Source organism: Neoarius graeffei, chromosome 6 (genome assembly GCF_027579695.1).
Source record: "Neoarius graeffei isolate fNeoGra1 chromosome 6, fNeoGra1.pri, whole genome shotgun sequence".
Lineage (NCBI taxonomy): Eukaryota > Metazoa > Chordata > Actinopteri > Siluriformes > Ariidae > Neoarius > Neoarius graeffei.
The window spans coordinates 59,307,988-59,331,801 of record NC_083574.1 but is presented as its reverse complement, the minus strand read 5'-3'; the positions used below and the strand labels follow the sequence as shown (position 1 = coordinate 59,331,801).

General features: G+C 42.8%; 1 protein-coding gene across 1 annotated transcript in view; it reads left to right on the top strand.

Moving 5' to 3' along the window:
- edc4 (enhancer of mRNA decapping 4) overlaps positions 1–23,814 on the top strand; it is a 99,171-nt gene that overhangs the window by 6,204 nt on the left and 69,153 nt on the right. The window contains exons 2-7 of the mRNA XM_060923937.1: positions 3,037–3,193; positions 6,761–6,872; positions 6,965–7,064; positions 15,984–16,170; positions 16,399–16,546; positions 16,656–16,760. Of these exons, the coding sequence (XP_060779920.1) occupies positions 3,037–3,193; positions 6,761–6,872; positions 6,965–7,064; positions 15,984–16,170; positions 16,399–16,546; positions 16,656–16,760 (809 nt within the window). The remainder of the gene's footprint in view (positions 1–3,036; positions 3,194–6,760; positions 6,873–6,964; positions 7,065–15,983; positions 16,171–16,398; positions 16,547–16,655; positions 16,761–23,814) is intronic.

Sequence of the window (23,814 nt, the reverse complement as noted above, 5' to 3'; positions counted from 1 at the left end):
ACCAGGCATTTTTCTTTGTTTTCCTCACCTTTGCGACGCCATCGGTTCCAAAAACATTTATCTTGGTCTCATCACTCCAGAGTATAGAGTCCCAGTAGTCTTCATCTTTGTCAGCACGGGCCCTGGCAAACTCTAGGCAGGCTTTTTTGTGCCTGGGCTTTAGGATAGGCTTCTTTCGTGGACTGCATCCATGCATGCCATTCCTCTGCAGTGTACGCCGTATTGTGTCACGGGAAATAGTCACCCCAGTTTGGCTTTCTTCTACTTTAGATAACTGCAGTGAACTTGCATGCCGATTTTATTCAACGCTTCTCATCAGAAGACGCTCCTTTTGGAAATTGTGTTCATTGAGATATTGTTTAAAATGTTACTTTTCAAAGGGGGTGGACTCATTTACGCTGAGCACTGTGTATATATTTTTTTTATATCGTCTACCTTCAGGTTTATTCATCATCTCATCTCATCGTCTCTAGCCGCTTTATCCTGTTCTACAGGGTCGCAGGCAAGCTGGAGCCTATCCCAGCTGACTACGGGCGAAAGGCGGGGTACACCCTGGACAAGTCGCCAGGTCATCACAGGGCTGACACATAGACACAGACAACCATTCACACTCACATTCACACCTACGGTCAATTTAGAGTCACCAGTTAACCTAACCTGCATGTCTTTGGACTGTGGGGGAAACCGGAGCACCCGGAGGAAACCCACACGGACACGGGGAGAACATGCAAACTCCGCACAGAAAGGCCCTCGCCGGCCACGGGGCTCGAACCCAGGACCTTCTTGCTGTGAGGCGACAGCGCTAACCACTACACCACCGTGCCGCCCCCTTCAGGTTTATTAAAAAAAAAAACGTGCTGTGTCCTGACAGACCAGTTGCACTGATTCAGTTCCAGGTTGCCAGGTCTGTATAAAACACCATAACCTACACACTAAGCCAGGGGTGTTCAAATTGATCCATAAAGGGCCTTGTGGCTGCAGGTTTTCATTCCAGCCATGCAGCAGCACACCTGACTTGGCTCATTCAATCAACTGAACTGTCTTCACACAGTCAAATACTTGCAGCCACACCCACCCTTGATTAAAGGGTGGGTGTGTCAGTTGATTGAATAAGCCAAATCAGGGTGCTGCTGCATGGCTGGAATGAAAACCTGCAGCCACACGGCCCTTTATGGATCAGGTTTGACACCCCTGCACTAAGCAATAATTTTAAACTAAAACATCCTGTCATGACGCAGCGCAGGTTTTTTTTTTTTTAAACGTAGAGGTGGATGATGAAAACAAAGATATTCTCAAACACAGTACTGTTCAAAAGTCTTGGCACCCTATTGTTTTCTTCATACAAACTTTGTTATAGATTTCTATTTTATGATTTCTACATTATTGAGTAATGAACCTACAGTCTGAGAGAGTTCTACACAAACATGCTGAACTTTACAACAGCTGCATGCATGTGAAATGGAAATGCGTAAATCGACTAAGGCAGGAAAAACTATTTTGGATAAAATTATTTTCCGTTACAAGTAGAAAGTAACCAATAGCCAAAGTTAATCATAAACTTAATCAATAACCAAACTTGAGTTCAATGTGTGATCTTCATTTTATGTTGCAATTCACAACTATTCTATGGTTTTCCTAAAAAAAAGTTGGACTCTCAAAATAGGGGGCAGTGATTTAATGGGGGGGGGGTGGAAATTAATCCCCACTTGCCCCCCAGGGCCAGTGGGTTTAAAAGTTAATGTCAAGCCCTGCCTGGTAGTCCTGATTTCAGTATTCAGGCACATTTAACATCTACAAGCATCTAAATGTCTCACTTCACTCCCTTTCTGGCAAATAATTATTAAAATAATATTGGCTTGATTTGAGTGGTATATCTGATATGCCACAAAAAAACCCAGCCATTTATTATACATGCACAGTCGACGGAACAATTATAGATTTTCCAAAAAGTTAAGAACAGAGCGGTAACTTGGAAATATTGAACGCTGATTCTGATCGAATGTATGAAGTCAGGGTTCTAACAGTAAAAATGGTACAAGTCCGAAAAGCCTGAACAACAACCCAACTGATATACAAGCTATATCCAGCTAGACAATTAATGTTCAGAGTTACGTTTGGTTGTAGTTAATTGTTACTTGCAGTTGTTCAAAACAAAAGGGCTTAGTTGAGTGAAGTCCACGAGTGACGTCCTGTTGTAAAAGTCTCTGTCACTTTTCCTCACCTCCAAGTAGAACTGTGACTGACTGTATTTCCGCTATTACTCTCTCTTCCAGTTTTTCGGTGTCCATTGGTATGTTTTTCTCTTGTAAATATGTGTGACGAATAGCCAGTGAAGTTTTTGTTGCCTTTCGGGGGTTCAGCACATCTTTCTTTTTAAATCTTCCGCTTTGAACCAAGCGAACCTCACGGCTACGTTTGTTTACAAATCGTCAGAGTCACTCATAAGCGCGGAAGTTTTACATCTCCAACGTGTCTCTTTTCCAGTTTTTTTTGTGTCTGTTGGTATGTTTTTCTCTTGTAAATATGCGTGAAGAATATATAATGAAGTTTTGGCAGCCTTTCGGGTGTTCAGCGCGTCTTTTAGTTTCAGTTTTAGTGCTTAAACCTAGCACTGGATTAGCCCCGTCTTCTCTCTTTCCCGTCTGACAAAGAAATGATTGTGTGCATGCGCAGCAGAAAAGTTTTGTCATTGGATCTTTGCAAGAGCTCTGAAGTGTGATGTCGTGTTGTCTTGACAGTGTGCAATATTCTAACACTTTCACGCTCGTTCTCCATTGAGGAGAGCGGCGTAATACATGGAGGATAAGCGATATGATGACAATATTGCGTGCCATCAGTAAGCCCACTAGATGGGAGTAGAATGCATGTTTTTATTCCACGGAAAAAGTGGCCTGTGTATAATAATGTATTTCATCTATTGATTTTGTGACAGACTGCAGTTTATTTGATTATGGCATATTTTGGAAACTTGTTGCTGCCAGGTAACAGCTATAAACTCTAAGCACAGTTTCTCCCTACTTTCCCGTCTTTTTACAGACAGCACTGCAGGTGAGAGCCAGCGGAAGACCTCGTGTAATGGAGAGCTAAACGGCCTGCTGGGAACTGACCTGATTGGAGCAGGAGTTCGAAGTGCCGTGATGGAACCAACAACTCACAGCTCTGACAACATGAATATGGCAGATACTCAGACAATGTAAGCATTCGTTCTCGCACTCCTATTTTATTTATTTTTTTCTTTTCTCATTTGTGCCGCCATGTATTCTGATTTTACTTTGAAGTGAACACCGCCAGTTTACACTGGGCTTCGTCAGACTCGATCGGATCAGATGGAGCGACTCTATCAGAATGCTTTCTGAAATAGTGCTTACTTGCCAGTAAAAAAAAAAAGAGCTTCATGCCAGGAAGTGAATCTTACGATAGAAAACGAAATTATAAAATGACACGGGGGACCGGAATGCTCGCTCGCCGCAACCCCGTAGCTTTTTGTGCAACAGTTTTCCAGCCTTTAAGTTTTTCTTTACTCTTTCGGAAATGGTGTACGCATCTCGAATTTTCTCAGAATTCTCATCTATAACGCTCAAGCTCCCATCCCTACCAGGTACTACACTAAGTAACTTTAAAAACGCACATTGATAAAACTTGCTGAATTCGTGCTGAGTTAATCTCAAGAAGAAAAGAAATATAATCGCAATGGAAAAATAACTTCGTTCCGCCCGAATAAGTTCCAAATCTGTGCTCAAATCAGAATTTAAAGGGATAGTTCGGGATTTTTGACATGAATCTGTATGGCATCCCCATCAATAGTGTCGTGCAAACACACTGACTTACCCCTGACAGCATCCTGTGAGTCCAGTTCTTGTCCAGTTTTGGTCCAGACGAAAGTAGTCCGGCAAGTTTGTTGGGGTCACGAAAGTAAAACGTTTTTCGTCTCAAAACAGTATGTGTTCAAAAGAGTGATATATTTGCATCACAAAACCGTTGCCAAATAAAAAGTCAGACCTCGAAATCGCTTGGCACTATTTTCTCTCCCTCGGTATCACTGCGCGCTGCCGCCAGGTGACAGCCACGGCTGTTTCATTCATTGTTTACTAGTGATGGGAATTTCTGCTCTTTTGGCTCTTCTTACTATAAGGAGCCGGCTCTTTCGGAAGATTTTTTGTAATTATTTCTCATGACTTGTACAGTCACATGTACATTGTACATTCTAGCCCTGTGATGACCTGGCGACTTGTCCAGGGTGTACCCCGCCTTTCGCCCGTAGTCAGCTGGGATAGGCTCCAGCTTGCCTGCGACCCTGTAGAACAGGATAAAGCGGCTAGAGATAATGAGATGAGATTGTACATTCTTTTCAAAAGCAGGACAGATTATAACTGAGAGGAGAAATAGAATCAGAATTAACTAGTTAATTGCAGCAATTAAAGGAATAGGTAGGAAAAGGAAGGCGCAAAGACACCGCGCAGCGCCTGAAAACGGCTTTTCAGGCGCTGCGCACCCGTTTTCAGGCGCTGCGCGGTGTCTTTGCGCCTGCAGCGGTGCTTTGCCTGTGCTGTGGCTGAAAATAGTTCCAGATATAAATTGGTCTAGTAAATCCCTTCGTGTTAATTTGCATTGATATGTGTACTCGATGTGAATGTACAAGTCATGAGAAATAATTATAAAAAATCTTCCGAAAGAGCCGGCTCCTTATAGTAAAAAGAGCCGAAATTCCCATCACTAGTAAACAATGAATGAAACAGCCGTGGCTGTCACCTGGCAGCAGCGCGCAGTGATACCGAGGGAGAGAAAATAGTGCCAAGCGATTTCGAGGTCTGACTTTTTATTTGGCAACGGTTTTGTGATGCAAATATATCACTCTTTTGAACACATACTGTTTTGAGACGAAAAACGTTTTACTTTCGTGACCCCAACAAACTTGCCGGACTACTTTCGTCTGGACCAAAACTGGACAAGAACTGGACTCACAGGATGCTGTCGGGGGTAAGTCAGTGTGTTTGCACGACACTATTGATGGGGATGCCATACAGATTCATGTCAAAAATCCCGAACTATCCCTTTAAGGGAGTTGTACTCAATAACGTACAATATGACTCGGGTAGTCAATGACATGGACAGGCTTTAATTTTCAAACAAATTTTGCATACACTGTACACACGCAATCTTGCCTATAAATCCCCGGGGGAAATGATGGGAAAATTGTCATTATTGAAGATGCCAAGCCAAAATCAACGTGAACAGGCCATCGGGATGTTGCGTGCCGGAAGTACACAGACAGAGGTCGCCCGGCACTTCGGTGTTCATCATTCGACCATTTCCCGTTTGAGTCAGCGTTACAGACAGACAGGGAGCACCAGGGATCGTCCACACCCTGGTCAGCCTCAAGTCACGACGCCAGTTCAGGATCCGCACATCAGGCTAGCTCACCTCCGTGACAGATTCCTGACCCCCTCAGTCACTGCTGCTGAGACCCCTGGACGACACAGACCCAGAATCTCCAGCATGACGGTCCGAACATGGACCGTCACTTTGAATTTTTTTATTGTGAATTAATTCTTGAGTTTGACGATAAATGTCCTTTATCTATGTTTCAAGATGTGTGTGCATTACATACAATATAAATTTCAAATATATGCATGGATCTAAAGTGATATCGTGTTGAATTCCATTGTGCGTTTTTAAAGTTACTTAGTATATTAAACAATTAGTTAAATTAAGGCCTGATTCATTTTTTTTGTGCCCTCTGCACACAATTTGCAGTTGAAGTGCATATCCTGGACCAATTTCGTGGTATTTTTTTTTTTTATATGAAAGTATGTCTCTTTACACACTCATCCAGAATGGTAATTTTGCACAAGACCATCTGTCTAGAGCAGAAAAAAATAAAATAACAAAATACGTCTAGAAAAATCCCAAGGGAGTCTGGAGCCAGATTCGTGACGTTATCTGCGGAAGCGCCAGCAGGTTGCGCGAGCTTTGCACGGTTTCAGTGCACAGCCTGTGTAGACCAAGCGCTCCCGTTTCTCTCTCGTTGTCCGGTCTTTTGGGAAACGATGAGTACTAATCCCATCAAGATTGGTGTTGCTACACCCTCGTACGATACATCTGTTAACCATTTTAATAATTACGCGATAACTGTGAAGAAATTTGCAGAAAACCACCAGGTCGTTTTCTCTTAAACAAACCAGCGCTGACGTAGGATTCAGAAGGAGGCGTCCCGCACGCGACGTCACGAAAATCAACGTTTGCCGGGAAATCCAAATGCCAAGTTTTTTCCGAGGCGGACCAATTCGCCTCAAATGGCTTGATTTCAACTGAATTATTCTGGTACTAAGCAAGGTAAAAAAATTGCAGAGAGTGCAGAATCTGACAGATATTTGACCAAAGTTTAATATAAAATACGATTGATCTTGCTCCTGAATTTACCCGTGATGTGCACTTTAAATGTGAGGTCGAGGCATATCGCTGAAGTCTAACATCAGCTTGCCTTTTTTTTTTGGTGGTGAAACATCTGTCCACTCGTCTCCTAAAGGAAGATTTTCAATCTTCGTCTTGAATCTTTCTCTTCTTTGCTATTATATTAGTTACCTGGCTAAGCTGAGTGAGACTCGAATGATTGCAGTGGATTTCATTTTGATCAGAATTGCGGTAGAGCTGCATGTCGTCCTCGGGAGTCGGTGCCGTGTGTGTGTGTGTGTGTTGCGTGACCACTTGCATCGATGTCTGTCTGTTCGTTTTGAACATTTCTGTTTGATTTGCTGTGTAGTTCGCTGACTGGTGACGATGGCTCGACCTGCATTCCCATCACTGCTAGCAATGTGGTAATCGTTGCCAGTCGAGACTCGAGTATTGACAGTAAAGCTCGTGGAAGTAACAAGGTACGTTGGTCTGCTGGTACGTGTTAGGTTAGATTAGATTGTGCGTTCGATGATGGATATAAAGTGTTTCTTGAAATGTGTCTCTTTCACAGGTGAAAATCCAGCCAATGGCAAAATATGACTGGGAGCACAAATATTACTATGGCAACCTAATAGCAGTGTCTAATGCGTACTTGGCGTATGCCATTAGAGGTAAGTGGACACACACTTTGAGTTGACAGCTGATTATGGGTTTTTTGGTTGCACAGCTTGAACTATTGATTGAAGCACGTGTGAAATCAGCCCTTTGTGGTTAAAGGCTGAGACTGAGGTAAAAGTTTTTCTGGGTTTCCAGTTTTATAGAAGAATGGTTTTTTTTTTTTTTTTTTTTTTTTTTTTTTTGATGGTCACAATAATTTGTGCTGCAGAGATGTTGAAAGCGAAACATGGTCTCACTGAGTGAGCGCACCTTCAAGAGACAGCGCTCGAATACAGATTATACTTTCAGTATTCTCCACTTTTCAAAAATAAAAGGTGGTGGCGGGGGTTTGGGGGCCACCGAGGCCCCCAATAGGGTCCAGGGGCGGAGCTTTGGGCTCTTTTGACAGTGAAATTGGCCAGGAAATGATAAATCATTGTTAAAATCATTTTACAAAAAATGAACACATTCTTACTGTGCATATCTTTATTGTCAATGTGAGACTCATTTGACATTTCAGTCGAGACTGATGCGCCTGTTGCGCATCCCTAGCCTGGCAAGCCAGACTAAATGTGAATATTTAGTCTGGCCTCGATCCGTAGACATTTCCGACTGGGGTAGGAGGAACAAACCGCTGTCTTTCAAACTGTCTCTGTGCGTATAGAGATCTTGCAGTCACGTGACCGGAAAGTACACAACCGCCATCTTGTCGGTAAAAACACTGCTGAATACTGCTGCACTCGTGTGCAGAATGGATCAATTTCAACCGACGGACTACACGGCTCATTTTTCTAATGAACAGATAACTAGATGTTTGTCTAAAATAAACGATCTACAGATTTGTGACCCTTATGGCTTTCCGGACGGAGTTTTCACGACCGGATTTTGAACTGCCAGCGGAATACCCGGACGTGTATAATTACCTCATTAACTTTCCCTCGCTGTTGAGTGGTGAAGCACTGCGTGCTTATAAATCTCTGGACAGTTATCTTTACAGAAATTCAGGATTTGTCAGCGACTCAGATGTGGCATCTTGGAAACAAGAATCCTCATTGGACGGGTAAGTCACTTAAGTATTGAGTATAGCACTGACCAGCCAGTTATAGAATAGAATAAGGTAATTCCAGCTGTAATTCCAAATCGTCCGTCTTGTTTACATGGATCTGGCATTGGAGAGGTAGAGGCTTGGCAGTGGAGATTTGAGCAGCTGTTTTCTGAGCTTAGTCAACAGGCCGGCTCTGCCTGCAGCCTCGCTTTTGCTTCCGCTCCCGGCGCCGCCTCCTTCGCTTTGCTTCTGATAACAATCCACGGTGACCCCGCTGGTCTCGCTATCTCGTCTGGAATGTTTTTTTTTTTCTTCTCTCGTCCGGAATGTTGTGCATGCGATGGAAATCGCTACAAACCGTCATTTTCTGCTGGAAACCAATGTCCAGTAAGTCCATACGGTTGTAGTGGATATCGAAGTCTGGTACAGACGAACAACATGCAAAAATACACACAAAAAACATAAAAAACGTGCACAGGTAGGGAGAGCTTGTAGCCGCAGCCGTTGTAGTAGAATTGTATATAGTAGGGTTTTCCAGAAGAAAAGGTAGAAGTAGAAGGCGGAATATGGCGTTTGACCGACAAGATGGCGTCTGTCACAATCTGGATCGGCTGTGACGTCACATGCAAGTGCTCCATAGGCCAACGCTCTGACCAATCAGCGCAACAGTGACTGTGACGTAGTCAGAGCGACAGAAAGCAGTGGGGGAGACCTTGAAATAAATAATTTTTCAAAATGCGTATTAATTAATAAACAGGTTCTAGATATTATGAAGTTTGGAGATAATGACCACAAGTTTGGAGTCTGTACCACATACTTAACATACACTCATTTTTTTTCAAGTGTTTTTCAAGGGTTTGCTTAAACTGTTTTTGAGAGTTTTTATTCAGTGGTGTTTGGTGAAATAATTTCCCTTAAATTTAAAATAACGGGAAAATAAGAAACAATCAAAAAGTAATGTTTCAAAGCTGTTTATTAATTCTTCGTACTGCACAAACTAGCCCCATCCTTTTGGCTACGAGCGGAGCCAGCTGGTAGATCAGACTTTTGCCATAGCCGGTCGGCAAAACGGCGAAAACGTCCTTCTTGAAAAGGAATGAGCGGAGAGCCTCTTCCTGCTCATGTTTCAACGAAAACTCCAAGTCTAATTCTTCTAAAACTGATTCCAAAGCGGAGTCAAACGCGCACTGTTCACTAGCCGTAGCCATCTTTACTGTTGCGCTTTCTCCAGCGTCGCGCAGCTTTGTCGTCACTCCTGCAAAAGCCCGCCCAAAGAATCCAAACAAAAACCTTGCGTTGTGATTGGCGGGCACGATTTGATGCCCGGGGTGTTTGTTTATATGGTGCGAGGCTAGACCCATTCGCTAGGCAAAAATATTTTTGGCCGCTAGGCGGGTGGGTCTAGTTTACTAGGCTAGCGCATCCCTGAATTAATTGTATTTTTTTCTGTGTCAAAAATAAATGAACTTCCATGCATAAACAAAATACCCAATTACAATAAATGCATACATTTTTTACAAGACACACAATTGGGTGAAACCACTCCAATCCATGTATGAGCTGGTGCGTGTGCCCGACACTGGTACTACAAAGCCACCCCGGCCTCCAGAGTTCGGGTCCTTTGACCCAGGAACCCGGAAGTCCTGCAGTAAACAACCACAGTGAAGCAACGGGAAAATGCAACTCTCGCCTACACAATCACAGATACGTAAAATAAAAGACCTGAACTTTAACTAGTGTGTGTGTGTGTGCTGTTATATGATCACTCTAATTGTGTATGGTCAGAAAAGACGATAGATGAGCGTAACCATTGCACAATAACGCTACAAGCGTGTGCGCCCGAAAAGTTATTTAGCTGCAGCTTGTAGCTTCCAGTGTTACTACAGGTATGTGTCCGTATAGTGTAATGTGTTGCGGTGTAGTGTAACGCAGGGATAGACCTCAATCTGCACAGCTCTGGGTCACAATCTGTATGCAGCTGGCCAGATGTTTTTCAATTGCAATTGCGTAGCCACTTCAGGTAACCCCGTATGCATTCGTTTAATGGTGTTCTGCGTGTTAAATAGTTAGAAAATTATAATAAAGCGAATACTAATTTATTTGGTGTATACTGATGAAGTTAGGTTTGGTGGGGGTTTTTTTGGCCAAGGGAAGGGCGGCGGGCCAGAATTATAACGTGGTGGTGTGCCACTTTAAAAGTGCCCATGGAGAACACTGACACTCCTCCCCCCGTTAATGCTGAGTGGATAACAGTGATGCAGCAGTTGTTGCTGTGGGCTCTGGTGGCGTATTTGTTAAGCTAGAGACACAATTGAACAATAACCATTGATGGGTTGGCAGGTTATACTCTGCTCTTTAAAAAGTGAGAGACTTTGCCTTCAGTGACCTCCAGGTAACCTGATTTTAGTGCATAAAGAAGCACCATGGCCCGTATAGTCACCTGATCTTAATCCAGCCGAGCTGGTCTAAATGAAGTTGAATGAAAAGTTTGAGAGTTTACTCAGTGAAAATATGCCTGATAGTAAAAGCTTTATATAGAAACTCTCCAGGATCTCTTTACACTGCCCACTTATTCCACATGAAGCCAACATGGCACACTAAGCTGGTAAGCACACAGTGCTACGAGACAAAACGCAGTGTAAAGGATTAAAATAAGAATAAATCGAAGTTCTTCTCCAAAGCAGCGGAATAAGTCAGTATAAGCCATCGGTATAAAGTGGAAAACTGCTTGAATGATCGGTCTGCATTCTGTAAAGAATCAGCTTGATGAATATTTATTGCTTAAAGCAGATCCGCAGAGCCATTATTTTTAAATGAATTTCTGAGTGGATAGTATCTCCATCTTTGACTCTTGTATGCTGCATAAATGGGAATAAAAATAATATATTTTTGAGAGTTAAACTCAACCGCAAAGTTGGCATTCGAGCTGCCCCGCTGAGCCAGCCAGCCCTGAGTGCATGACGTCACCGCGGTGACCGGTTTTAAGGCCGAGGCTTTTGACAGCTCTCAACCAAAGTCATATCAATAAAAATTTATAGTGAAAGTAAGAAATAGCGTTACCGACTTGCTCAACTAAGACTGATTTGACTTCACTGATTGTGGGTTGACTCTCATTAAAGCAGGATAGGTGTTATAACTTATGCAACATACATGTACATGCATGCATTTTCACTGATAAAGCGTAAAAGGCTAATTAAATAATCAGATGAACTGAGACAATCACATTCTGAAGCAAATTAAATAATCTTATACCGGTAACTTAAACACACAATACAAGTTACATGGATTAATCTAAATGCAGGGAAACGACGAGTGGTGTTTTTGTTGTTTGTTTTTATCCAAATGAGAGTCGGAGCTTACCCATCTGCGTTCTCGCTTCTTGAAGGCCGACCTTGTGGCCGATTGTTTTGAAACAATCTGACTTTCAGTTGTTCATTCGCTTCTTCCACGTAAGGGCGAGATATTGCTGCTGAGGCGAGCATATCCAGTGAAGAAATCAGACGGCTGCTCCACTCATTCTCCATTTTCTCCATCCGGAGTACTCCGCCATTACTGCTCCGCTCAGGCAATTACTAAAACCTGGGACGGGACGTCACCAGTTTTAGCAACAACCACGGGGAGGTCACTGCCCGAGTGATGTGTCCCGTTCCATCCCGGGTTTTTCCAACAACCCTCGGCTCACACTCCGGGAGAACTGGTGCAACTAAACTTGCTTTCCTTTTCTTGTAGTTTTCTTCTTTTCCTTTAATTGTTGGTACTGCACCCTCTTTCAATACGGGCTTATAGCCAACGCTCCTCAACAGATCAGAGGTTTCGTACGAGTCTTGAGTAAAATGTGCAGAGGAGAGACCACTTTGTAGGCACCCAATGTGCCCGTCAACTTCTCGCAAAACGCGTCCAAATCTTTGCAGTTTGAACATTCTTGGACCATGAATGCAACGTAAATCCACCTTCTGTCGTGTTGCTGCACCCGCCAGCAATACATCTGCGTGGCATGGTGATAAATTAGCTCAAAATGGAGGATCGGAGTTGCAGTCAGCTCTGTGTTTTACGGTAGTATAGTGGAAATGGCGACGAGACCGATAGACTTCCTGCTGTGCCGTTACGGATGTCAAGGTCATTCACTCAGACCGCTACCTATATAAATCACTTTAATCGTAAAAATTACTATATTAGATTTATTGTTTACGCTTTAAAACTATTCCTGTGCCATTTTTGAGGACTGAGGGCGTTTATAAACGAAAAGTGAGGCCATGGCTCTGCGTATATGCTTTAAAGGTAATGCATTGCTTTTATCTTTTACATGAACTGTACGTGGAACCACAATAAAGTACTGTAATGAAGTACTTTGGCACGGAGGGAAAATGGCCTGCATCATGTATAATAATATCATAAAATTACAACCTGTCTTACACACCTTGTCTTGCTCGCATAATAGAAACTTTTTGAACTTTGTGTGACTTTGTGATTTACATTACATGGACATGAATGTTTTACTGGGAAATGCGCCATTCCTATTTTTCATGCGTGCTGCATCCGGGACATAGAGAACCAAAACCGTGACATAAATCTCGGTGTCACTTGCGAGGAAATTGAATTGTTTTGATAAACTTGAGTGCTTTTTGTTTGTGAATGTCTTGATATAATAAAAAGAAAATCAGACGTTGGCTTGAAGATATGAAGTTCATCTTTTCGTTTTGCAAAACTCGCATTTTTCATACGAAACACATCGCAGATCTGAGTGACGTTTTAAATAATATTGTCTGGCGTTGAGTGGTACATCAGATATATTCCATTCAGCTAGCATGAATACTGAACGAGTCGAAGACGAGTTCAGTATCATGCTCGCTGAATGGAATATCTCTGACAGACCACTCAATGCCAGCCAATAATAATCCATAAAAAGGTTTGAAAACTTTTTTGACTGCACAAATTCTTGGACATGCCCAAGCTTTCAACTCCTTCAGGAGCCTTCATCAGGGATGGGAAATGACCTCATTTACTTTATATGGAATTGATCGCTGTGTAGATGAAAATCTTCAACGTATTATCATCCATCCGTTATCCGTAACTGCTTATCCAGTACAGGGTCGCGGGCGAGCTGGAGCCTATCCCAGCTGACTACGGGCGAAAGGCGGGGTACACCCTGGACAAGTCGCCAGGTCATCACAGGGCTGACACATAGACACAGACGACCATTCACACTCACATTCACACCTACGCTCAATTTAGAGTCACCAGTTAACCTAACCTGCATGTCTTTGGACTGTGGGGGAAACTGGAGCACCCGGAGGAAACCCACGCGGACACGGGGAGAACATGCAAACTGCGCACAGAAAGGCCCTCGCCGGCCACGGGGCTCGAACCCAGGACCTTCTTGCTGTGAGGCGACAGCGCTAACCACTACACCACCATGCTGCCATTATTATTATTATTATTATTATAATACATACATGCACACATTGTGGCCATGTTTGTTTACAAATTGTCATACTCGCTCACTAGCGTGGAAGTTTTGCGTGTAATGCATATCTTATGGCGTTTTCAATTCACTGCGACAGGTTACTGTCAGGCTGCCGGTGGGCAAAAAGAAATGCTTCTGCACATGTGCAGCAGAGAACTTTCTCTTTGGATATTTGCATCAGCTCTGACGTGTGACATGTTGTCTTGACAACAATGCAATATCTTATACCGTATTCAACACTCGTTCTCTATTGGGTAGTGTGACGTAATACAGGCAGGATAAGCGATACGCTCTCAATATTGCGTGCTATCAAACCAAATCAGTGAAACCCACTCACGGGGAAGAGAATAAATCTATATTCTTTACCAGCTGGGAGGTCTGTATCGTGAAATACCGTGACCGAGGTCTTGAAAATACTGTCCGAGGTCAGTATTCAAGGCCGAGGTCACGGTATTTCACCATACGGACCGACCTTAAGTTGGTAAATAATGTTTTTATTTTTTTCTTTACCAAATTCTAATAGAAAACAAGAGCGCCTGAAATGGCGAGCCGCCATTTTGAATCCTCATTCATGGCTGGAATGCAGATTGCTTCCTCCTCGGTATACAAGTGCACTTCCATGGCAGGAAAAAAACTACGTTTTGCCGCCTATGTAGTCCCCTATTTATACAAAATTGAGTCATTCAGGATTCAGCCATGTTTTTGCTCGGCGTTAGCAACAGTTACAGGTTTTCGGCTTTCTCCTGAAATGTTTTCTCTTATTTCGCCTCCTCAGGGTAGTAAAACTCGCTTTTGCTGTGAAATTAATGCTATTATACTGAGAAATCCGAAAATAAATGTTGGCAAAAAATTGCTACCATGTTTGTTGTGAACGTGCGAGTCGCCAAAGGTCCGTGTCGTAGGGTTGCGGACCGCTCGCCAGCCAATCAGAGCGCACGATTTGATGGAAACCAGACCGCGAAAAAAAAGTTTTTATTCCATCAAAAATGTGTCCTGTATGTCTCATAATTCCCAATATTTCACACTGATGTCCCTCCCAGTGTTTTCTTGCTGACTAGACGCGTGTTGTCAAAATGGCGAACCGTTTCAAAAGTAAAATTCTTTTGCCTTTTTTTTGGGGGGGGGATGTGTCTATATAATATAAAGAACATTACACAGTGACGCAGAGAGAGACGTTTATCTTCTCATGTTAAATATTTTCACTTGTTCGCGTCGCTCACTCATGAATATATTCACCACTCGAAAATAAACTTCATATCCTCACGCCACTGTGTAATATCTGACCCGTCTTCTGCATTCGTACCAAATATTTATGTCCAAACAGAACTGTGTGTATTGTATTACATATATGCACTCACATTCTGTTTCATGAACTAAATATGCATAAATATTTGGTACTACTGCAGAATTGTCATATGAGATGTTTGTTTCTATAAAATTTTATATAAAAAAAAAAAATTGTCCACATTCACTGGATATGAGCAGTCGTGCATTCTGATTGGCTACTCTACTACTAGGATATCAGCTTGTATACTGTGAGTAGAGAAAAATGAAATGGCGGCACGTATCAAGTCAGATGCATCACTTTGTCAAGTATTTAAAAAAAAAAAAAAGTTAGTCCAGTCCACTCAATTCTGTCGTATATGGCTTCTAGCCGACTTGGCGCTATGCGCCTCATCAGCTATCCGCTCATGAGCAACTTGATTTTGTGGAATAACTGTTAAATATGTAAAATTTATATTTTTAATTTTTTTTATATTCCCAGGCAATATATAGTACGAGTCATATTGATCAGTAATTGGGTATTATAGTAGTAAAAAAATTTTTTGTCAACCCCGTTTCAAAAAATTTTTAAATGAAATAAAAACCGAATGCGATGATTTGCAAATCATGGAAACCCCGTGTTTCACTGAAAATGGTACGAAGCCAAGATATCAAATTCTGAAACTGTATTGATTAAAACTGTAAATTGTGTGGTTTTTTTTTTTTTTCTTTTTAAATCTCTCTCTAAATTTTAAAGCCACTTCATAAAAGTTGGGACGGGGCAACAAACGACTGAAAAAGTTTTATAATGCTTTAAAAAAAAAAACAACACACACCTAGGGAACATCTTGCCGCTAATTAGGTTAATTGGCAGCAGGTCAGTAATCTGATTGGGTGTAAAAAGAGCATCCCGGAGAGGCGGAGTCTCCGAAGTATTGCAAAGAATTTGGGGATCGGATCATCTATGGTATGTAATATCGTTAAAATATTCAATGGCGTTGAGGAAGGGATCATTTTCCTACTTAAATCCAGTGTAATTTATCAACCGAGGTTTTTTTTTTTTTTTTTTTCCTCGTATCTGACCTGGGCTTTTGTTATTTTGCCTCCAGCATGCTGATTTTTTTTTTTTTTTGGACTCAAACTTCACTTGTGCGTTACTAGGTGCCAATAATCACTATATGATCCGGGTCCTGCGGTTGGGCTCGACAGAGCGCACGCTGCTGAAGGGTTTCACCGGTGCCGTCACAGACCTGGCCTTCGCCCATCTTGACTCCACCCTCCTGGGCTGCGTGGATGAAGCCGGCAACATGTTCATCTGGCAGCTCACCAGCGACAACAGCAAAATACAGTATCTTCCTCTAGCAGCGGTCATTATTTATGTCCATCTGAAGCATAGACTAAATAAACGAGCTGTAGTAGAGGAAAACATGTTGACTTCGCCTTTCGCAGAAGACGTAGAAGCGGCAGCCAGCTCTAAAATTATAGGCCATGTACAGCAGTAATGGCACAATATCAGGAGTGTGTGTGTGTGTGTGTGTCATGAAAAGTCCTGTTGCCCCTTAACCGTGTCTCTTAGAGATGAAGTGGTTGTTCATATCCGGAGACCCGAAGACACGCCGCTGAACTCCAGCCGCAGGCTTATCTGGTGCCCCTTCATTCCCGAGGACAATGAGGAGAACCCAGAGGACAGCTGCCAGACGCTGGCATTGCTACATGAAGATAGAGTGGGCCTCGCACCCGTTTTTATTAATTTTAATCTCAAATTCATGCTTTCTGTTTTTGCACTGCCTCTTGATTAAACCGTCTCCGTCCTCTTTTCTCCTCTGCTTGTAGGCTGAGGTTTGGGACCTTGACATCCTGCGCTCTAGCAACACCACATGGCCTGTGGAGGCCACAGAGATTAAAGAGGGCTTCATCACCATTAAAGGGCACACGGCGGTAAGTCATAATCCACTCACTAGTGTTCTGCTTGTATCACATATCAGCTACCTGATGCTGGAATTCCAGAATTCCCAATACGCACTCGGGGACGTTATTCTTCCGGAGCGATAGAGTTTGATTTGTCTGGACTGGAGAAAGTTGAATTGATGTATATAAACTGAGGGATGTAGAAATGTGTAAGGCTTCTGCCTCACAACCATCACTGACACACAGCAGCTCAGAGAGGTTTCTCAGTTTATTGAAGGACAAACCTGAGTATCCATCCACATCGAGGAGCAAAACATAACCTAGGAAGCAGAGTTGGCGGAGCGTGAACGGGCGATGGAAAGTTACCGAGCGGGGTAGCCTTCTGAAAAATGGAGAGCACCGTGCAGGCCAAGATAAGTTTCAAGGATTTCACTGAAACCAGTCAAAACAAGTTGCAGGCATGCCAAACCGATATCTCCATCAAGGATTAATTCCCACCTGAAAATGTGAACTATGCAGAGTCTTCAAAAAAAAAAAATTGGGGTGGGGGTATTAGCTGCTTTATCTGTGCATGACGATTTCTTTCCAGTTATCCATGAGGATGTTTGTTTGCGTTCAGCTTGAACTAAATGCTCCCAGTTCCACACCTGCGCCGGCAGATGTTTTAACGACAGTGCCGCCGCCCCCTTTTTTAAATCCCCCTGGCATCTAATGCGGGGGGGGGGGGGGGGGGAGCTATAGGTCAGTCTGTCTGTCTGTAAGCATTTTATTATTACTATTAGGATTTTTTTTTTTTTTTCATGAAACTTCACGGTTAAGTGGCGAGAGGAGTTGTGCCTTTTGGGATTTCTGTGATTTTAATCCCCCCCCGTATTTCCATGGCAACCAGTTCGACTTAGGAAAATTTGGAGTGGGGTTTCAAGTGGGGGCCTGGGGGATTGGTCATCTCCTGATGACTCGTTTTTAACAGTAAAGGATGTTGCTGCCATGCCGTGCTTTTTCTTTCCCTCCCTCCCTTTCCTTTCTTCCATCCCTTTCTTTCTTTCCCTCCCTCTCTTTCCTTTCTTTCTTCCCTCCCTCTCTTTCCTTTCTTCCCTCCCTCCCTCCCTCCCTCCCTCCCTCCCTCCCTCTTTCTTTCTTCCTTTCCTTTCTTTCCTCCCTCCCTTTCCCTCCTCTCCTCCCTCCTTTTCCTTTCTTTCCTCCCTCCCTTTCCCTCCTCTCCTCCCTCCTTTTCCTTTCTTTCCTCCCTCCCTTTCCCTCCTCTCCTCCCTCCTTTTCCTTTCTTTCCTCCCTCCCTTTCCCTCCTCTCCTCCCTCCTTTTCCTTTCTTTCCTCCCTCCCTTTCCCTCCTCTCCTCCCTCCTTTTCCTTTCTTTCCTCCCTCCCTTTCCCTCCTCTCCTCCCTCCTTTTCCTTTCTTTCCTCCCTCCTTTTCCCTCCTCTCCTCCCTCCTTTTCCTTTCTTTCCTCCCTCCCTTTCCCTCCTCTTTCCTCCCTCCCTTTCCTTTCTTCCATCCTTTTCTTTCCTTTCTTTCTTTCCCTCCCTCTCTTTCCTTTCTTTCTTTCCCTCCCCCTCTTTCCTTTCTTTCTTTCCCTCCCTCTCCTTTCTTCCCTCCCTCCCTCTTTCTTTCTTCCTTTCCTTTCTTTCCTCCCTCTCTTTCCCCCCTCCCTTTCCTTTATTTCTTTCCTCCTTAGTCATGGCCTAATGGTTAGAGAAACAGCTTTGGGACCAAAAGGTTGCTGGTTTGATTCCCCAGACTAGCAGGATTGACTTAAGTGCCCTTGAGCAAGGCACCTAATCCCCAACTGCTCCGGCAAGAGTGGTGGCGTACCTTGTGTCTGATTAGCCAAAGAAAAACTGATGATGTGATCATCAGTTCGGGCATTGAACCCGACCAACTGAACTGAATTTCTTTCCTCCGACTGAGTGGCATGTGGCTCAAGCAAACTGCTCTGTAGATCTGTCACTGTTCTTGCATAATTAGCCAGTTCCAATTATTTGAGCTCATCCGAGTTTTTCGAGGTTAGTTTTCGCAATCTTGCAGTTGAGGTCAGAAGTTTGCATACACTCATCATAGACATGAACGTCATGGTAATATTGGCCTTTGGAGGCTTTCTTTGAACTTCATCTACAGCAGAATCATTGTACAACATTCATCTCTAATAGGAAAAAGACAGGAATTCAGTGCAAGAGTCTCTTATTTTTGTTTTTCTGAAATCGGCAAAGGGTCAAAATTTCTACATGCATATAAAGTTTATACACCCGGTTAATACGGTGAGGTTTTGGGACGGAGGGAGACAAATCATGTCCGAAACCTTTGTCTGTCTTTATTATGAAATTGCAGCATATAAATTGAAGTGAAAGAGTAAGAATCTTTTTGGGGAGAAAAATGTATGATAAACTGTTTATAGTAACTAATGTCATCGAAGCAGCTTTTATCATGACATTCAGTCTTTTTGGGTGAGAGTCAGTTTGCTACATCTTGTCAATATTTTGCCATTCTGACTATTGGATTGGCTCGGTATCTCCCATGCCAAGCCCTCTTCAGGTCACACCATGGCTTTTCAATTAGATTTACGGTTGTGCTGGAATGTTTGTGCACCCTTGAGAATCATCTCCCCACCCCAAAAAAAAAATGACTAGGTGGCATGGTGGCGTAGTGGTTAGCACTGTTGCCTCACAGCAAGAGGGTTTTGGGTTTGAGCCCAGCAGCCGTTGAGGGCCTTTCTGTGCGGAGTTTGCATGTTCTCCCCGTGTCCACGTGGGTTTCCTCCGGGTGCTCCGGTTTCCCCCACAGTCCAAAGACATGCAGGTTAGGTTAACTGGTGACTCTAAATTGACCGTAGGTGTGAATGTGAGTGTGAATGGTTGTCTGTGTCTATGTGTCAGCCCTGTGATGACCTGGCGACTTGTCCAGCGTGTACCCCGCCTTTCGCCCGTAGTCAGCTGGGATAGGCTCCAGCTTGCCTGCGACCCTGCACAGGATAAGCGGTTATGGATAATGGATGGATAAACATGACTTAAAAACATCAGATTTTAGTCCTAAAAGAAGCTAGAGAACCAAATCAGGCAAAAATATTATGCTTGGACATTTATTCCTTAAAGAAAATGATCCACTGAGTGGCAAAAGTATGTGAACCTTTGTTTTCAGTATCTGTGTTGTGACCCTTTTGTGCAGCAGTCACTGCAACTCAGCATTTCTGGTAACTCGATCAGTCCTGCACGTCGGCTTTTTAGCCCGTTCCTCTGTTCTGAACATCTTCAGCTCTGGGATGTTGGTAGGTTTCCTCACGTGAACTGCTCGTACAACATTTTTATTGTATGAAATATCAGCCCATTCCAAAAGATGAATTTTATTCTTTTTTTTTTAATCATTCTTTGGTTGAATGACTCGTGTGTTTTGGCAGAAATATTGAAAATTCTAAAGAGATCACAAACTTTCAAGCACCAGTATAGATCCGGCCTCTGGCTAGGCTATTCCAAAACCTCGATCTCGTTTTGGCGAAGCTGTTCCTTTTTGAATTTGGAGGTGTATTTCAGGTCGTTTCTTGCTGAAGGGTGAAATTCCTCTTCATTTGAAGTGCTTTAGCAGAAGCTTTAAAGGAGATGCGCGGAACCTTTTATTTTTAAATTTCTGAGTGGATAGTATCTCCATCCTTGACTCTTGTATGCTGCATAAATGGGAATAAAAAAAAATATTTGAGAGTTAAAGTCTTCTGCAAAGTTGGCATTCGAGCTGCCCCGCTGAGCCAGCCAGTCCTGAGTACGTGATGTCACAGCGGGAACCGGTTTTGAGGCCGAGGCATTTGACAGCTCTCGACCAAAGTCATATAAATAAAAATTTATGGTGAAAGTAAGAAATCCCGTTACCGACTTGCTCAACTAAGACTGATTTGACTTCATTGATTGTGGGTTGACTCTCATTAAAACAGGATGGGTGTCATAACTTATGCAACATACATGTACATGCATGCATTTTCACTGATAAAACGTAAAAGGCTAATTAAATAATCAGATGAACTGAGACAATCACATTCTGAAGCAAATTAAATCTTATACCGCTAACTTAAAAACACAATACAAGTTACATGGATTAATCCAAATGCAGGGAAACAACGTGTTTTGTATCCAAATGAGAGTCGTATCTTACCCATCTGTGTTCTCGCTTCTTGAAGGCCGACCTTGTGGCTGATTGTTTTGAAACAATCTGACTTTCAGTTGTTCGTTCAGTTCTCCGTTCATTCGCTTCTTCCACGTAAGGGCGAGATGGCAGCAATATCCAGTTTAGAAATCAGACGGCTGCTTCACTCATTCTCCATTTTCTCCATACAGAGTACTCCGCCATTACTGCTCGGCTCAGGCAGTTACTAAAACCTGGGTCGACGTCACTGGTTTTAGCAACAACTGCTGGGAGGTCACTGCCTGAGCGATATGTCATGTGCTGTTCCATCCCGGGTTCTACCAACAACTTTTGGCTCAATTTCCTTTTAAAAATAAATATAAAATAAATACTTTTCTTGTAGTTTTCTTTAATTGTTGGTACTGCACCCTTTTTCAATACAGGCTTATAGCTAACGCTCCTCAACAGATCAGAGGTCTCGTACGAGTCTTCAGTAAAACGTGCAGAGCAGAGGAGAGACCACTTCGTAGGCGCCCAATGTGCCCGTGAACGTCTCGCAAAACGCGTCCAAATCTTTGCAGTTTAAACATTCTTGGGCCATGAATGCAACGTAAATCCACCTTCTGTAGTGTTGCTGCACCCGCCAGCAACACATCTACATGGCATGGCGATAAATTAGCTCAAAATGGAGGATCGGAGTTGCAGTCAGCTCTGTGTTTTAGTATAGCGGAAATGGCGATGAGACCGATAGACTTCCTGCTGTGACGTTACAGATCTCAAGGTCATTCACTCAGACCGCTACCTATATGAATCACTTTAATCGTAAAAATTACTATATTAGATTAATTGTTAATGCTTAAAACTATTCCTGTGCCATTTGTTTGTTAAAAAATAATTGTCTGACCCAATTTTGGAATTGTGACAGGTCTACTGGTGTGTGTGACTTCCTCGGCATTTAACAGAACACTGCAAGAGACTAATTGGGTTTTACTGGCTGATTAAATGAAAAGAACGATGACTGAATTTAAAGTGCTTCAGAGAAGATGAATGCAATTAGCAGCAAAAAAAAAAAAAAAGGAATGAAGTAGGTCCTACAAGTAACTTAGCCAGTTGCATAAAATATTCATGATGATATTTATGCTGTTAATAACAATGTTAATATCTTCTTACAGAACAATGATTGTGCAAATTAGCGCCATGAGCAATGAATACACGAGCTCATTTGAGATGACTGTGATCTGGATCCACCCAGGAGGTTATTGGTTAATATCAGCAGCAGGGCTCAGGATAAGCATAGTGAGGCATGAATCCGAAAACAAACAGCGTAGAACCCTCATTAAACCACAAACAAAGCAAAGTTTCCTAATTTTTGCTTAAAATGTGAAAAACCAAGCAGGAACCTCAAAGCAGGGTGAAGTAAACACTTTGAATAGTTTAAAGGGCATGTTCTGGACCAATTTCTTTTTTTTTTTTAATTTGAAAGTATGTCCCTTTACACACTCATCCAGAAGGGTAATTTTGCACAAGGCCATCTGTCTACAGCAGAAAAAATAAAATCACAAAACGCGTCTGGAAAAATCCAAAGGGAGTCTGGAGCCAGATTCGTGACGTCACCTGCGGAAGCGCCAGCAGGCTGCGCGAGCTTTGCACGGTTTCAGTGCACAGCCTGTGTAGACCAAGCGCTCCCATTTCTCTCTCATTGTCCGGTCTTTTGGGAAACGATGAGTACTAATCCCATCAAGATTGGTGTTGCTACACCCTCCTACGATACATCTGTTAACCATTTTAATAATTACGTGATAACGTTGAAGAAATTTGCAGAAAACCACCAGGTCGTTTTCTCATAAACAAACCAGCGCTGACGTAGGATTCAGAGGGAGGCGTCCCGCACGCGACGTCATGAAAATCGGTGTTTGCTGGGAAATCCAAATGCCAAGTTTTTTTCAGAGGCGGACCAGTGCGCCTCAAATGACTCGATTTCAACTGAATTATTCTGGTATTGCGCAAGGTAAAAAAATTGCGCAAAATGTTAGATATTTGACCAAAATTTAATATAAAATAGAATAATTACATTGATCTTGCTCCTGAATTTACCCGTGATATGCACTTTAATACGATCGTTTTCATGATTGGTTAGGGTTCGATAATTCCTTGCAAATGCCAGCCTTCCCGTGGAAACTTGTTTGTAATTGCTCTTCCCGTGGCACTTTGGTCATGGGGCAAACAATTGAATCACCCTTTTTTAAAACTTTTTTTTAATTGCCAACTTGATGACCAGAACTGCTCCAATAAAATAGTTATGGGAATTCCATCAAAATGAGGGACACGGTGACATGTGACAGCATGCCAACCAGCCATTTTAGAGGGGGGTTTATTCTCATTGTTGTCTTCCTGGTTTATTTCGATATTAATCATCAAACAGCCATTTTTGTGGCGAATGCTTTAGAGCCGTCAAACCATGTTGCAAGGACCAGAAAACCTTCGTGTTCCTGAAATCAGAGTTGGTGTTTCAGAGTTTTTGTATTCGTCTCTGTCTTAATGTTATTGCCATCAATATGATTGTGTGTAATAAAATACAGAAAAAAAAATTGGGGGAATATTTGCATTTTAATTGTTTAGTTTGTCACTTCTGGGGCATCACCACTGACGGCTGATTTTGGCATAAATGTGTGTGGTGTAACACCAAAATGCAAATGTTAGTCAGTAGGCATGGGTGAAGACACTGGTGAGAACTCCTCCACAGTTTTAAGGCTCTCCTGAAACTCTGTTTTCTCTCTCTCGCTGCTTGAACGTGGAAATTTCTCCATTCAGCAGGAGGTGTAGTGTCTCGCAAATGCTATTGACTGTTGTGTGACTCAATCAAGCCCTCTAACGCTACGTTCACACTGCAAGGCTTAATGCTCAATTCCGATTTTTTTGTGAAATCCGATTTTTTTGTGAGGTCGTTCACATTAACAAATATATGCG